Source organism: Myxocyprinus asiaticus, chromosome 35 (assembly GCF_019703515.2).
Source record: "Myxocyprinus asiaticus isolate MX2 ecotype Aquarium Trade chromosome 35, UBuf_Myxa_2, whole genome shotgun sequence".
Classification (NCBI taxonomy): Eukaryota; Metazoa; Chordata; class Actinopteri; order Cypriniformes; family Catostomidae; genus Myxocyprinus; species Myxocyprinus asiaticus.
In genome coordinates, this window is record NC_059378.1 from 3,314,332 (window position 1) to 3,329,243 (window position 14,912).

The following is a 14,912-nucleotide window of genomic DNA, read 5'->3' on the forward strand; positions in this document are numbered from 1 at the left end:
GAAATTACAGGGTGAGACTCTAAAACATCCTCAGGTTAAAACATACACGCCCACTTACACACAAACACACACACAAATGAACTGGTGATACTATAACAGTTTTTTTTATTTTTTTTTATATGTCACAATGCTAAACAAACAATCAGAAATTAAAGGGTGAGACAATAACACACTCACAATGCAGAACACACACACACACACAGAACCAAGGCATCAATAAGTGGAGCTCTACAGCATCTTTTGGTTTGCATTATAAGTCAAAGTCATCCATTGTTTTCCATCTGATGACAGCAATCTGACACACACACACACACACACAAACATATATTTGCAAAATAAAATTTTACTATAGAAAGTTTGAAATTGCAAAATGTTTACTCTGATTCTTCTGTTTTATACTCTTATTGAATTTTCAAGTTTCTTGATGTTCATTTTCTTGATATTATTATGCATTTACTTTGATTCATTAAATTATGTTTTAAATAAATTATTGGTAGAAAAATGCTCATTCTGTGTCTTTTCTTTGTAACACCATGGTCAGGTTTGACTGCAAGCATAATGTCATTAACTGCAAAAACGGACACTTAAAATACATCTTAAAATGCTAAACTTTGACAAATAATAGTTTGATAATTTCTAAATATATATCCAAACGCATAACTTGTGATAAAATATAAAATTAGGTTACAACAAGCCATCAGACTACACAGTAGTGGGCTACATAAATAGCAGTATAGTCCCGCTCCAAACTCATGCTATTGTTTAAAACAATGTTGTTGTGTGTGGCTGAAGAAAATATTTTTATATCCGAAAAATGACACTTCATCAGTAAATCTATTCAAGGATTATTAAAATGCATCGCTGTGTACGAGCTTGAACAAAAATGACAATGCTTGACTAGATCATTTACCTGTAGCTGCATGACGACATAGTTGAATTTATCGTTTCGCCCACAGCCAATGAACTTACACACATGGTTTTTACCTGAAAAAGACACAAATACATTAACATAGGAGAAAATATTTATTAAAAACAGTCAAGAAAAACTTGAGAGACCTTCCTATTGTCACGTGTTGTATATCGGCCAGGCTGATTAAATGGACAATTATGGGCTTTTTTGTGCATTTCGGCATAATTTCCACTTGCCCGATTAACAGCGTTACTTCCCCCTCGTCTCAGTAGTAAAATAATTTTCTTTTATATTGTGTAAAATACTTTTTCCCACATGTAGCTCTGTAGCATCACAAAATGCTACATTTGTCACATTGTATTGAGAACGAACCAATGAATCCGAATCAAACAAACTCACTTAACCGTCCTTTATCTCTCTCATGTAGCGTTATAAAGTCAGAATCATTTATGTGAATTGGATCTTTCAGACAGTTCAGTAAATTAACTGGTTACAATAAATGATTCACTTATATTTTAGTGTTGGGAACTCCAATTCATTTTAGTGAGTCAGTTCGTTTGGATGGTTCATCTAAATTAACCAGTTCACATAAATGTATCACTGATCCCCTTCAGCCCTGAAAGGGACTTTTCCAGAAATCACTTCTTTCTGAAGCGAAATATTTAGTTAATTGCGGCTGTTTAGCACTACATTTCGACTCAGATAAACCCTATAGAATATGGTGTTTTCTAGTATTATTAGTTTACATTTAGTAAGTTTAATTTGATGTTGTCACCCTATTTTTTTAAATGAAATAATATCGTCAAACTGTTATATATTTCAAAATGTTTTCTTCTTAAAATAGTTTCAATGTAGTTAGCTACTTTTTGTCAGTAGTTTGAAGTGTAGCTAACTATTTTTTCTTTTAAGTAGTTGAACTACTGTAAGTTATGAGTAGCCAGTTTCAAAGTAGTTTCCCCAACTCTGATATCATGTATGTATCGGTCACCCTGCTCACTAGATATCATTATAAAAAACCTCATCAGTCAACCACTAGTTATGTGCTTACATAATCCTATTATTCATCTGGTAGAGCATGGCAACAGCAATACCAAGGTCACAGGTTCGATTCCAGGAAACACACGTGTTGATAAATGTTTAGCTTGAATGCACTTTAAGTGACTTTGGACAAAAGTGTTTGCCAAATGCAAATACTATATGTAAACACATGCATACACATGCATACACGCATATATGGTGAACACATGTATAATGTGCTTTGTAATTCTTTACGATGACTAATGCCTGAACTGAATCATCAGTGTATGTGTGAATGAACTATAGGCTTCGTTATGTGTTCTCTGTCACGTAGGCCACGTTACTGCCGCTTTATTCACAATGCTAAATATATAACATTTCATGCATCTGATCTTAATGCACATGTTCCATTTTGATATGGTGGCCAGTTTTGACAGCTTTTAGTAAATCATGTCATTAGACATGTCAACTAAATACTCTTGAAAAGCAGTGCAGGCAAAATCACAACTATTTTAGCTTTCATACAGAAACTATGTCTAGTATTAGGCCTTCAACACATAACAGGACTACAGGTTGACTGATAGTGGATTTGCCGATACAATAACTAAGGCAGATAGCTGTTTAATCGTTGATAGTTTTAAAAATTGATTTATAGAATGTTAAAACATTTTCTTTGCCTTTCCTAACTATGACGGGCATAGACACTGTGGCTACAAGAGTCCAAAATTAATAAAATCCCAGATGCAGTTTAGCAACCAAAATCCCAATAATAACCAGAAAAATTTTTTGTGCACAATGCAAACAAGCTCAAAACACACCAGACTCTTATTTTGAAATGACTGAGACTTAGCTCTGTAACAATTACAATTACAAAATATGCATTGAAGTGAGGATAAAAATATGGATGAAATTATCAATGATGAAAGATTTAAATACAGCAAATCCCGAAGTGATTGTTTTTATTTCACGACTAGAGGCGCTGTTATACTGTTGAACAAAGCCGTTCTAACTCTAGAATTCTCCAGCTTCAGCAACAGAGGAAAACAGAATAGAGTTGGCATAGAGTATTGCCGATAACCGAAAGTCCCAAAGAAAAAAATGAAAACATTGGCACGATTAATCGGTTAAACCGATATATCGTCAAACTCTAATCAGGACACATTTATTTCTTTGGGGACTATCGGCATAGGGTATTGCCGATAACCGAGAGTTCCAAAGAAAAAAAAAAAACATCGGCATGATTAATCGGTTAATCCGATATATAGTCAAACTCTAATCAGGACACCTATTTATTTCTGTGGGGACTTTGTTTCTTTACATTCTTCACATTATTGGACAAAGTCTTGAAGTCAGATTCATGGAGATACCAATGACAGTCATGTCTTACCCTGAAGTTTCTTCAGAACCGCTACCTCCATCTTCAGGACTTGTTTGGGCTGCTGAGCTGACTCCACTTTTAATGCCACATTCTCCCGAGTCAGCACGTCCAACGCCTCATAGATTTCCCCGAACCCCCCTCCACCTATCTTCTTTAACTGGACATCAAAGAGGAACAGAAAAGGAAGCTGTCTGAATTTTTGGGGGGTTTCATTGGGAATTGATTTGAGGTGTGAGGGAAACTGCTGTGTATTCCTCTGAATGTAAGAGCTGTGAATCTATGATGTTCTCACAAAAATGCTTGCAGCCTTTTTGCAGCTTCTGAGAAAGAGCAATAATGGGCAAAAAAGAACAGAAATGAACAACACTTCAGAATATTTGCATTTCAAGTGCCTTGTAAAGGATATTAATTTCAATCTAGGCTCAAACTACAAGCTAAACAAAATAATACTGTAACATGAACTCGTTTACATCTGCTTTCTATTGGAGATGTGAGTGATCCTTGTTTTTATTGATTACTGTCCTCAAGGGCACAGCTATTGATCGCTACAGTGCAGCAGTCCGACCGCAGAAACATTAGCCAGCTATGCCCAAATTTCTGTGTGGAATTTCAGATTGAAGGAATCCTGATTAAAACTGTTACATTCTAAAACAACAGATCAGAAAACATTCTAACTTCCCTACCAAAAATGAAAGATACTAAAGATGTCAGCAAGACACCAGAGCATTACACTCTCCTCATGAGACATCCTGTCTTTTAGATGGTAAATAACATGTCACTCTCTCTTCTATTTCTCTCAACTCTACAGCCCATTAACCCAGACTGGAATTGGGCAGTCATGTGCAAAGATCGCCTTCTCCCATGTACTGGGAATTTTTGTGGAATTTGATTTGTGTGAAATCTTTTGACAAGACAGTGATTAGCTTTACTGTTACATAATCTACTCAAAGCACAGAAGAGATGATGATGACACATATACTGTATATGTATTTACACACATACACACACACACACACATGCAGTTTTTCTGAGAACCCGACATATCACATTTGCAATACTGGGGTTTTAACATCAGATTAGGTCTAAAATTAAATTGTGTAGCTGACATATGTCTAGAATGTTTTCTTTTATTTAACAAACAAGATTTAAGGTTAATGTTTACATGAATGTATAAGGGTAAAGTGTATATATTAGGTCCTTTAGCTGGTTACCAGGAAAATTTAAAAGGAATAGTTCGCCAAAAAACTGAAAACCATTAATCAAATTAAGTATATGCCAATTATTTAATCAAATAAATCGCATGTCAATATTTGCTCAAAAATGCCCTCCAAATAAAAATAGTATAATTTATAATAATACAAATAATTAAAAATATAATAAACAATATAAATATAGCTACAAGCAGCAATTACAGGGCCAAGCACCCCATGGAAAACATTATAACTGAATTTAGAATTCCGGTGATGATTTTAAGCAGAGTGGTGAAAAAATACATTAGTTTAATGACTTACAGTGTAATACAAGTGCTTATAACTTTTAAATAATAAGTGGGGTTGTCACCAAATTGGCAAGGTATTCTCAGGGCTTGGTCACAATGCCACATATGAAGTTTCATGCCAATATGCCAAAGCGTTCATGAGATGCAGCCTCAGATCCTTCTTGCCATATAATTTGTTTATGTGTTACATGAGCACGGTTTGGTCTATCAAAAAGCTTTCCAAATTTTTTTGGTATGAGTGTCCCTGGGTGGCATATGGTAATTTCATGCAAATCGGATGTACGGCCTAGGAGGTGTTTAAAAAAGTACGTTTTCCATGAAATTCAAAATGGCGGACAGGAAGTTTGCCAACCAAGGCAAACTGGGTTTAAATTGACACCGTATGCCCCAAGGAATCTAAACTGACCAATCTCATGAATTTAGGCTAAATTATTCAAAAGTAAAAATGGGTATTTTTGCTATTCCTTGACCACTAGGTGGTGCTGTGCCTAAACTGTGCAGGTACCCTCACGTCATGCTTGTGATAACATATACCAAGTTTTGTGTCAATATGCTAAAGCGTTGGAAGGATTCTGCCTCACATTCATTTTGGCGTGCTCGCTGTCAAATTCGTTGAAGCTGTATATGAGAACAGTTTGGTCTATCATCATGAATCTCATAACTTTTTGTCATGAGTGTCTCTAGATGATAAATGCTAAATTTCAAGCTAATCGGACATATGTTCTAGGAGCAGTTCGAAAAATGGTTCAAGAGTTATAAGCCGAAACGTAAGTTAAATGTTTTAACTATTGGTGGGGCTAGAGGGTTTGAGTTAGAGACCCCAAATTTTGTGTGGGTGCTAGACATACCAACACCTATCAGTGTGCCAAATTTCACCATTTTCCTACATACGATACATGGCAAATTATGGGCTGCCATGGACTTCAAGAGTGGAAGCAAAATAATAAAAAATCTAACAGAAATAATAGGTGCGTCAGCACTTTTGGTGCTTGGCCCCTAATAAATACAATAATTCAGATAATTCAAAGACATTACATTATTGTGTCAGAAGAGTAAAGCATTGATTGGACAATACAAAAAATGTCTTTAGAAGTCAATATATTGATTGTCAATGTTTGGTTTATTTCCATACAATGTTAGGTGTAATTTAATTACAAAATAAAGAATTACTGCAATCTATTTTAAAATCTTAAAATCTAAAATCTAAAAATGTGTGAAGTCAGACTACAGTTAACGACTTCCAATTAAGTTATTTCTAATAAGTATTTCTAAAATAATATTTTATATGTAGAATATTACACAAGCCCGGCCCCCAATTGGGCTAACCAGAAGAGGAGAGGGATAAGGGCAGCTGGATGCAGCAGTTCGAGAAAGAGAGAGCCACACACAGCTGCCGTGTGTGTTTTATGTTTGTGTCTTCTTGTTTTAATTTTACATTAAATATTACTTTGACTGTTCAGCCGGTTCCCGCCTCCTCCTTTCCCATTTTAACCTTGTTACATTGGTCCCGAAACCTGGGAAGGAGGAGGGATGTGCCGTCGTGGAGTCCTCACCACTGCCATCCACCATAAGGAGCAGCCACGGCCGTCCGCTGGGGGACGAAAGAGTCACTGCCAGCCACCTTGACGTGGAGGAACGGCTGCCATCCGCGAGGAGAGGAGAGGAGGGGCTTGCTGCCGGCCGCCTGGAGTGGTGGAGCCGCTGCCAGGGGCGGAGGGGCTCGCTACCGGCCGCCAGAACGCGGAGGGACGTTCCATCTGCCATGGGTCGGAGGACTCGCTGCTGTCCGCCTGGGGAGGAGCGGCTGTCATCCGCGAGAGGGTGGAGGAGTGGTCGAGGACCAGGCGATGGCATGTCTGGAAACTGGCGAGCTATTTATTTTCTCTCTCTCTCCTCTTTTTCTCTCACTGTCACTCTGCCTGGCTCTTTCCCTCTCCCCTTTTCCCTCCCCTTGTCTCCCTCCCAGGTCTTGAGAGAGGTGGGGAAAAGCCTCCCGGAAGGGCAACGGGGATGTACGTCATGCCGGGGGATCCCCGACCTGAGGTAAAGGAGAGAGGAGTGTGACGAGGAGGAGGGCGGGGCTGGGCCGTGACTACGCACGCCTGGCCCCCAATCAGGCTAATCAGCCGAGGAGAGGTATAAGGGCAGCCGGATGAGGCAGTTCGAGAGAGAATAATTAAAATGTTTAGTTTAATGTAATCGCTGCAGAACTTTGAAGTTCCTGACTAGGTGCGAAACAGTAGGAGCTAATAAGTAGAGATCAGTACCATGGTATATTTATTCCTAGCTGTGAATGAACTGAAGAATTCTATTTTTATTTGTTAGATAATTAAAATAGGTACAATTCTTCATTGTGAGAGAGTTAAGAAATTGTGAGTTATACCAATACTAAGTTGTGAACTGAGCTGCGGATCTTCCAACTATCAGGTATTTGAAAATAAATTTCCAAGAGTTAAGAAGATGTTATTTAGTCAAATGTGTGCAACTAAAAGTTAACTAGCCTTCCGCTGAGTGACACGGAAAGAGTCTGACAAGACACTGAGCCTTCTAAACAAGGGTTCTGAATGAATTTATAAGTGTTCATGTAATTTTCTAAACTGGAAAGTTAAGAGCTGAATGTATAGCATAGGCTAAACCTATAAAATGAAAATAACATCTTAAACTGTTGGGAATTAAGGGTACACTGGACAAAGTTATACAGAATTTGACAATTCTGTATTTTGGAAATACGCGTTTGATTTGTCTGAGTGTCTCAGTTTGACCAGTCAAACAGATAGCTGTGTATTTACATCTGAATAAGCACTTTTAATGGCTCTGTTCTGTTTACACACCTTTGAGGGCACATCTCCTGTATTGCCATGGCTGAGTCTACACAAAACAATGGTTACAGCTCTGAACTGAGACCAACAACAGAAAGGCATGGAACAGAACCTCCAAATGTGACCATTGATCAGATGATGGAGAATATGAATGAATATTTGGACAAAAGGCTGGGAATAAGGAAGTGTCATGATGACATCTGCCAGAAATACTGCATCAAGCACACAAAGAGTGGGTTATGGGCCTTGCCTTACATTAAAAGGGTCTTATGGATAGACAAAGCATTTAAAGACGAATGCCAAGAAAGATGGTCTGTGATTTTACTGACACAAATTCGACACCATCTGCAGAAGTGTGAGATGGATAGACTGCAGTGTGAGATTAAAGCAGAGAAGGTAAAAGTTCGAGCACTTGCTGAACAATTGCAGATTGAAAAGAAGGTGAAAGAAAGACTGGTACATGAGAATGAAAACTATTTAACTCTGCTTTCCAAACAACTGGTATCATAAGACTGTTTCAGAACAAAGACCTCTACCAAAGCATCTAGCGGCCAAGCAAAGGATTTACTGCTCCACCCATTTAAAAAGCTCAAAGCCAGTGATGATCATCAACCACATCGTTATCTGCTTGGAGAAAGTGACATCATCTCCACAGGGAGCTTTGATGACAGTGATGGAGAATCACCCATCAACACATTTGCTGATGTTACAAAAGACAACTCAAAGGTTAGGCTTGCTCCAGTAATTGTCAAAAACAGAAGGACTGAAGTTGCGGTTGATGAGGAGGACTATCTGGAAAATGGTGAGAGACGTACTTGCATTCTAAGAAGCCTCATTACAAATGTTAAAACAAGGATAGGTGAGTCTCAAGAAAACAGAGGCAGGATGGGAAACTGTGAGAAGCTGACACCTGCAGAGATGAACTGGCTAAAATGACCTCATGTGTGCAGAAGACAGGATAAAGTGCTGAAGAGTTTGAAGAACACTTCAAATATACCTCGCTCGAACATGCAGGTTTGAATGACAGCGAGAATCTTGTCAAGGACACTGGCATGCCTCTTAAAACTGCATTTGTAAATTGATTGAAAGCTGAAATCTCAAGAGATGTTAAAATCTGCTATGTTGACTGGGATAGCATTGGAAGAGCTTTCATCCAGATTTTTGAGTGGTCAGCGAAAATTGAAAGAGCACAGGATGTCAAACTCAGGACTCTGCATTCCAAAACATTGAGGCACAAGATCATGGAGACAGAGCATAAAGAGAAGGAACATCGGAAATGCTCAAGAGCAAAAGCCGAAAATGGAAGGTGCAGGTATTGCAGTGAGGAAGGACACTGGGCTCATGACTGCACACTGTGATTGAGAAACCAACACAATGATGAGGATGACCTGGATAAGAGGTTTCAACAGCTGACAGAAAAACAAAAGCAGATTCTACTAAAAGCTGCTGAGCCGCAGGGAAACTACTGAACCCCTCTCTGCAGTACCAGCTAAGGGCTTTCCATCTAAAAGCTAATGGACTTCAAGAGTGTGCAAGCAAGCCATATGAAGCCACGATTGTTAAGGTAAAAGTGCACACACAAATCTCAACAACTGAAGCCAAAGGTGATGCCCAGGTAGATGATGCTGCTAAACAAACCGTAAAGGAGAGGGGTGCACATACAGCGGCATTAAGACAACTTGAGCAAGACAGACAATCAATGTCGGAGACAAAAAACAGTGAACAGTCACAAAATGAAGCGTCCAAAGAGCAAATGTTGTCGTTAATGGAAGATGGAACAAATCTGCATGATGACAATCGATATAGCAAGGACAAACAAAAAGAAACTGGATTAAAGCCTTCAACAAATGTCGCAGGCCGGCTGATATTCTCACTTGGAACCACAGACTTTCACAAAGCAGATGGCCATCTATCGTCTGACAGCCTTGTCCACAATTATGAAACACTCCGCCTAGCATTACAGGGTGCTGAGAAGCACGTTTGGAATACATGTGAGCCGCCTCCAGCGGAGGGTCTTGCTATAGTGCCCGGTCAGTACAGGTGCATCTCAATAAATTAGAATGTTGTGGAAAAGTTCATTTATTTCAGTAATTCAACTCAAATTGTGAAACTCGTGTATTAAATAAATTCAATGCACACAGACTGAAGTAGTTTAAGTCTTTGGTTCTTTTAATTGTGATGATTTTGGCTCACATTTAACAAAAACCCACCAATTCACCATCTCAGAAAATTAGAATACATCATAAGACCAATAAAAAAAACATTTTTAGTGAATTGTTGGCCTTCTGGAAAGTATGTTAATTTACTGTATATGTACTCTATACTTGGTAGGGGCTCCTTTTGCTTTAATTACTGCCTCAATTCGGCGTGGCATGGAGGTGATCAGTTTGTGGCACTGCTGAGGTGGTATGGAAGCTCAGGTTTCTTTGACAGTGGCCTTCAGCTCATCTGCATTTTTTGGTCTCTTGTTTCTCATTTTCCTCTTGACAATACCCCATAGATTCTCTATGGGGTTCAGGTCTGGTGAGTTTGCTGGCCAGTCAAGCACACCAACACCATGGTCATTTAACCAACTTTTGGTGCTTTTGGCAGAGTGGGCAGGTGCCAAATCCTGCTGGAAAATGAAATCAGCATCTTTAAAAAGCTGGTCAGCAGAAGGAAGCATGAAGTGCTCCAAAATTTCTTGGTAAACGGGTGCAGTGACTTTGGTTTTCAAAAAACACAATGGACCAACACCAGCAGATGACATTGCACCCCAAATCATCACAGACTGTGGAAACTTAACACTGGACTTCAAGCAACTTGGGTTATGAGCTTCTCCACCCTTCCTCCAGACTCTAGGACCTTGGTTTCCAGATGAAATATAAAACTTGCTCTCATCTGAAAAGAGGACTTTGGAACACTGGACAACAGTCCAGTTCTTCTTCTCCTTAGCCCAGGTAAGACGCCTCTGACGTTGTCTGTGGTTCAGGAGTGGCTTAACAAGAGGAATACAACAACTGTAGCCAAATTCCTTGACATGTCTGTGTGTGGTGGCTCTTGATGCCTTGACCCCAGCCTCAGTCCATTCCTTGTGAAGTTCACCCAAATTCTTGAATCGATTTTGCTTGACAAACCTCATAAGGCTGCGGTTCTCTCAGTTGGTTGTGCATCTTTTTCTTCCACACTTTTTCCTTCCACTCAACTTTCTGTTAACATGCTTGGATACAGCACTCTGTGAACAGCCAGCTTCTTTGGCAATGAATGTTTGTGGCTTACCCTCCTTGTGAAGGGTGTCAATGATTGTCTTCTGGACAACTGTCAGATCAGCAGTCTTCCCCATGATTGTGTAGCCTAGTGAACCAAACTGAGAGACCATTTTGAAGGCTCAGGAAACCTTTGCAGGTGTTTTGAGTTGATTAGCTGATTGGCATGTCACCATATTCTAATTTTTTGAGATAGTGAATTGGTGGGTTTTTGTTAAATGTGAGCCAAAATCATCACAATTAAAAGAACCAAAGACTTAAACTACTTCAGTCTGTGTGCACTGAATTTATTTAATACACGAGTTTCACAATTTGAGTTGAATTACTGAAATAAATGAACTTTTCCACGACATTCTAATTTATTGAGATGCACCTGTATGTGCTCCTTCAAAAAAACATTAGAAACCAAATGGGAAGGTCCACCTCAGGTTATTTTGGTTATTGATGCAGCAGTTAAGGTTCAGGAAACAGATGACTGGATAGACGTTAGCCATTGTGTGTTAACTAATCTGTCTAGAGATGAGGGATAGATGGCAGTAGTATTTTTCAGAGTCTAGATATGGCGGGACTACAGTTTTTAGGCTCTAGCTTGTCGCCTGAGTATGAACAGTTAAACATCCCAACACTGTTAAACACTTTATTGCCCTGCCAAAATTAGGAACAGTTTTGTGGGCTAATAGTTATAATTTCGTTAAATCTATTTTCTTTGGCAAGACATGTTTCCCTCTTCTCTTGTGTGTCATTGTAGGTGTTCCAGAGGATCCTGATGGACATCTAACATTTACACTGCTGACACCTGCTGAACATCCATGGACCATAACCGCACCCGCCAATTCCACCTATCAAAATCTGAAAATAACATTTCCGAAAGGACTTAATTTGCATTCTTACAGCAGAATGCAATATAAACAGAACACAACCATGTCCGCCAGTTCCATAAGATCATAACTTCAAAATGAAAGTTTCCGAAGGACGCAAGCCTTCTTCCAATAGAATGCAAGCACTCACCATGAACTTTTTATTCTGACATTTTAAGTAGATACCTGTATACAGCATGCTGTATACATGATTAGTGAAATATTTTTATTTAATATGATCAACAAATGATCAGAGGAGGGATTGAAGGATTGTGCATATTTTAATTACATGTAGTCAGATGTATTTACACCAACCAGCCACAACATTAAAACCACCTGCCTAATATTGTGTAGGTCCCCCTCGTGCCGCCAAGAGCACCAACCCGCATCTCAGAATAACATTTTGAGATTACATTCTTCTCATCACAATTGTACAGAGTGGTTATCTGAGTTACCGTAGACTTTGTCAGTTCGAACCAGTCTGGCCATTCTCTGTTGACCTCTCTCATCAACAAGGTGTTTCCATCCACAGAACTGCCACTCACCCTGGATGTTTTTTTGTTTTTGGCACCATTCTGAGTAAATTCTAGAGACTGTTGTGTGTGAAAATCCCAGGAGATCAGCAGTTACAGAAATACTCAAACCAGCCCATCTGGCACCAACAATCATACCATGCTCCAAATCACTGAGATCACATTTTTTCCCCATTCTGATGGTTGATGTGAACATTTACTGAAGCTCCTGACCCGTATCTGCTTGATTTTATGCACTATGCTGCTGCCACACGATTGGCTGATTAGATAATCACATGGATGATTGTTGGTACCAGATGGGCTGGTTTGAGTATTTCTGTAACTGCTGATCTCCTGGGATTTTCACACATAACAGTCTCTAGAATTTACTCAGAATGGTGCCAAAAACAAAAAACATCCAGTGAGCGGCAGTTCTGTGGACGGAAACACCTTGTTGATGAGAGAGGTCAACAGAGAATGGCCAGACTAGTTCGAACTGACAAAGTCTACGGTAACTCAGATAACCACTCTGTACAACTGTGGTGAAAAGAATATCATCTCTGAATGCTATTCTGAGATGGGGGTTGGTGCTGTTTTGGCGGCACGAGGGGGACCTACACAATATTAGGCAGGTGGATTTAATGTTGTTACTGATCGGTGTATATTGTGACTGTGCCTCAAATGCAATCAACTGAATCTTTGTTTGTAAAGGTGTGAACCAAACGGCCCATACAATCAGAATAACAAAGGGTCAGTTTCGAGAAAAACCATTGGCTGATCCTATCAATACTGTATCTCTTCAGGTATAAAGTTCTGTCACAAAGACAGAACTATGGGTTAAGATGCAGAAGAGCAATGCTTCACGATCATCATCAATAAACTCTTTTCCCCACGAGCACTTGGATTTGATTACTCTTCTTTATATATTAGAAGAACTCTAATACATGATATCTGGTCAGCCAAATACAAGAAGATCTAACAAACCTTTTAGTGGCTTTTAGAGCTAAACAACACAAGATCTCAAGTAAACAAGCTTCTCTCATAGCGCTCATGAACACGCAATGAACATCAAGATTTACACTGAAAAATGACTTAAATTTCGGGTTGTTTCTCACCAAAACCTACCGTACACCTTCAGAAGACTTGAAATATGACGCCCGCACCGCATAGACTGTTTTTATGATATCACATTTTCAAGTGCCATTGTATTGAAAAGACGGATGGGATTTTCATTACAAATTCTCCTTTTGTGTTATGCATAATATAGAAAGTCATACAGGTTTGAAATGACATGCAGGTGAGTAAATTATGACAGAATTTTCATTTTTGGGTGAAGTTTTTCACCATTTTAAACACCTTTTAGCCTGCACTAGTTCATTACAATGGTCCTGTGGTGTGATAAAGGATTTTTTACAAAAGTACAAATATTCCATGTAGTCTTTCAATTAATGAAACTGATCAAAATTTCATGTTGACTACTCATATATTTATAGTCATAGTCACCTTGTGTTTGTGTTGGAGCATTAGTATGAATTTGTATGTAATACCCACCACTTTCCATCTCTCTTTGACCATGCAGTTTGGGGGCAGAATGTCCTGCTGCTCCGCAGTGCCGTTCATGTTGGCGTTGTCCTGCAGAGCTGGTGCTAGGCACTGAAACCCTGAGAGCACTCTGGCAGCCCCCAGCTTAAATGAGCCATTTATCTGCAAAAGCCACCAAAATCCTTGTTAAATTAGCTATTTATCACTCATGCACCGTTACTGGTGTCTTACCGGCGTGCTATTGGTCAGTTGAGCTGGCTTCTACATGCAGCGGCCAGTCAAACTTCAACAAACACTGACATTCCAAAGATGGCAGTTAGCTTTGGAATGCCCTTAAATTGAGTAAAAATGGCAGGTACTTAAGAAATAAAAACACCAATTTATTTCTATGAATACATAAATATTCATGAGGCAAAATGCTGACATTTAAATCTACCTCATTCTGATTCTAATTTACATCAGCATTATTTGAGATACAGAATGTTCCTCTGGTGTTTGCAGACACAAAAATGTACCAGGCACATTCTTGACCCACATACTTTTTGATCCAGATACCCGTGTAAAGAAAATAGCCACAACCAGCGGAGGAAAAGTCTAGAAAACACATAAATGAAAAAGTACTGACACCGCACTAGCCCTCAAAAACAAACCGTGAGAATATTTCTTAAAAGCACGTGCTATTTTACAGATGCTGTACGTAGTCTACTGGACACAAAGTTTCTTTTAAAGAGTGCTGGGCATATGTCTGATTTGATTTAAAGAGAAAGCACCGAACATACTGATCAACGGCCTTAACAATTTCAAATTGAGCTTTTGTTGCTCACATTTGTATTTTTACCATACAGCAGTGCTATTCAACTCAGTAGGTGTGCTATTCCCATTTTCTGAGATACTGCATTTGTCGTCGAACTCTAAAAGTCAACATGAAATCAAACTTGACCCTGTTTACTTTCTTGACTCAATCCTGGTCTTATTGCGAGAGATTATCAGTGCATGTTAATCCAAAGAAAACAAGTTTGTATTTGTAATATTTCATCAAAATGTAATAACTTGCTCCACTTCCAACAGTCTCATAAAACTTGTTATAATTAGTACGAGATGGTGGAATCGTAAGATATCGTAAGTCTTGACTCA

General features: G+C 39.0%; 1 protein-coding gene across 1 annotated transcript in view; it reads right to left on the bottom strand.

The window, feature by feature from the left end:
• LOC127425791 (tau-tubulin kinase 1-like) overlaps positions 1 to 14,912 on the bottom strand; it is a 63,377-nt gene that overhangs the window by 29,680 nt on the left and 18,785 nt on the right. The window contains exons 2-4 of the mRNA XM_051672039.1: positions 13,788 to 13,940; positions 3,315 to 3,462; positions 911 to 984 (exon numbers count right to left, since the gene is read on the bottom strand). Of these exons, the coding sequence (XP_051527999.1) occupies positions 911 to 984; positions 3,315 to 3,462; positions 13,788 to 13,856 (291 nt within the window). The 5' untranslated portion in view covers positions 13,857 to 13,940. The remainder of the gene's footprint in view (positions 1 to 910; positions 985 to 3,314; positions 3,463 to 13,787; positions 13,941 to 14,912) is intronic.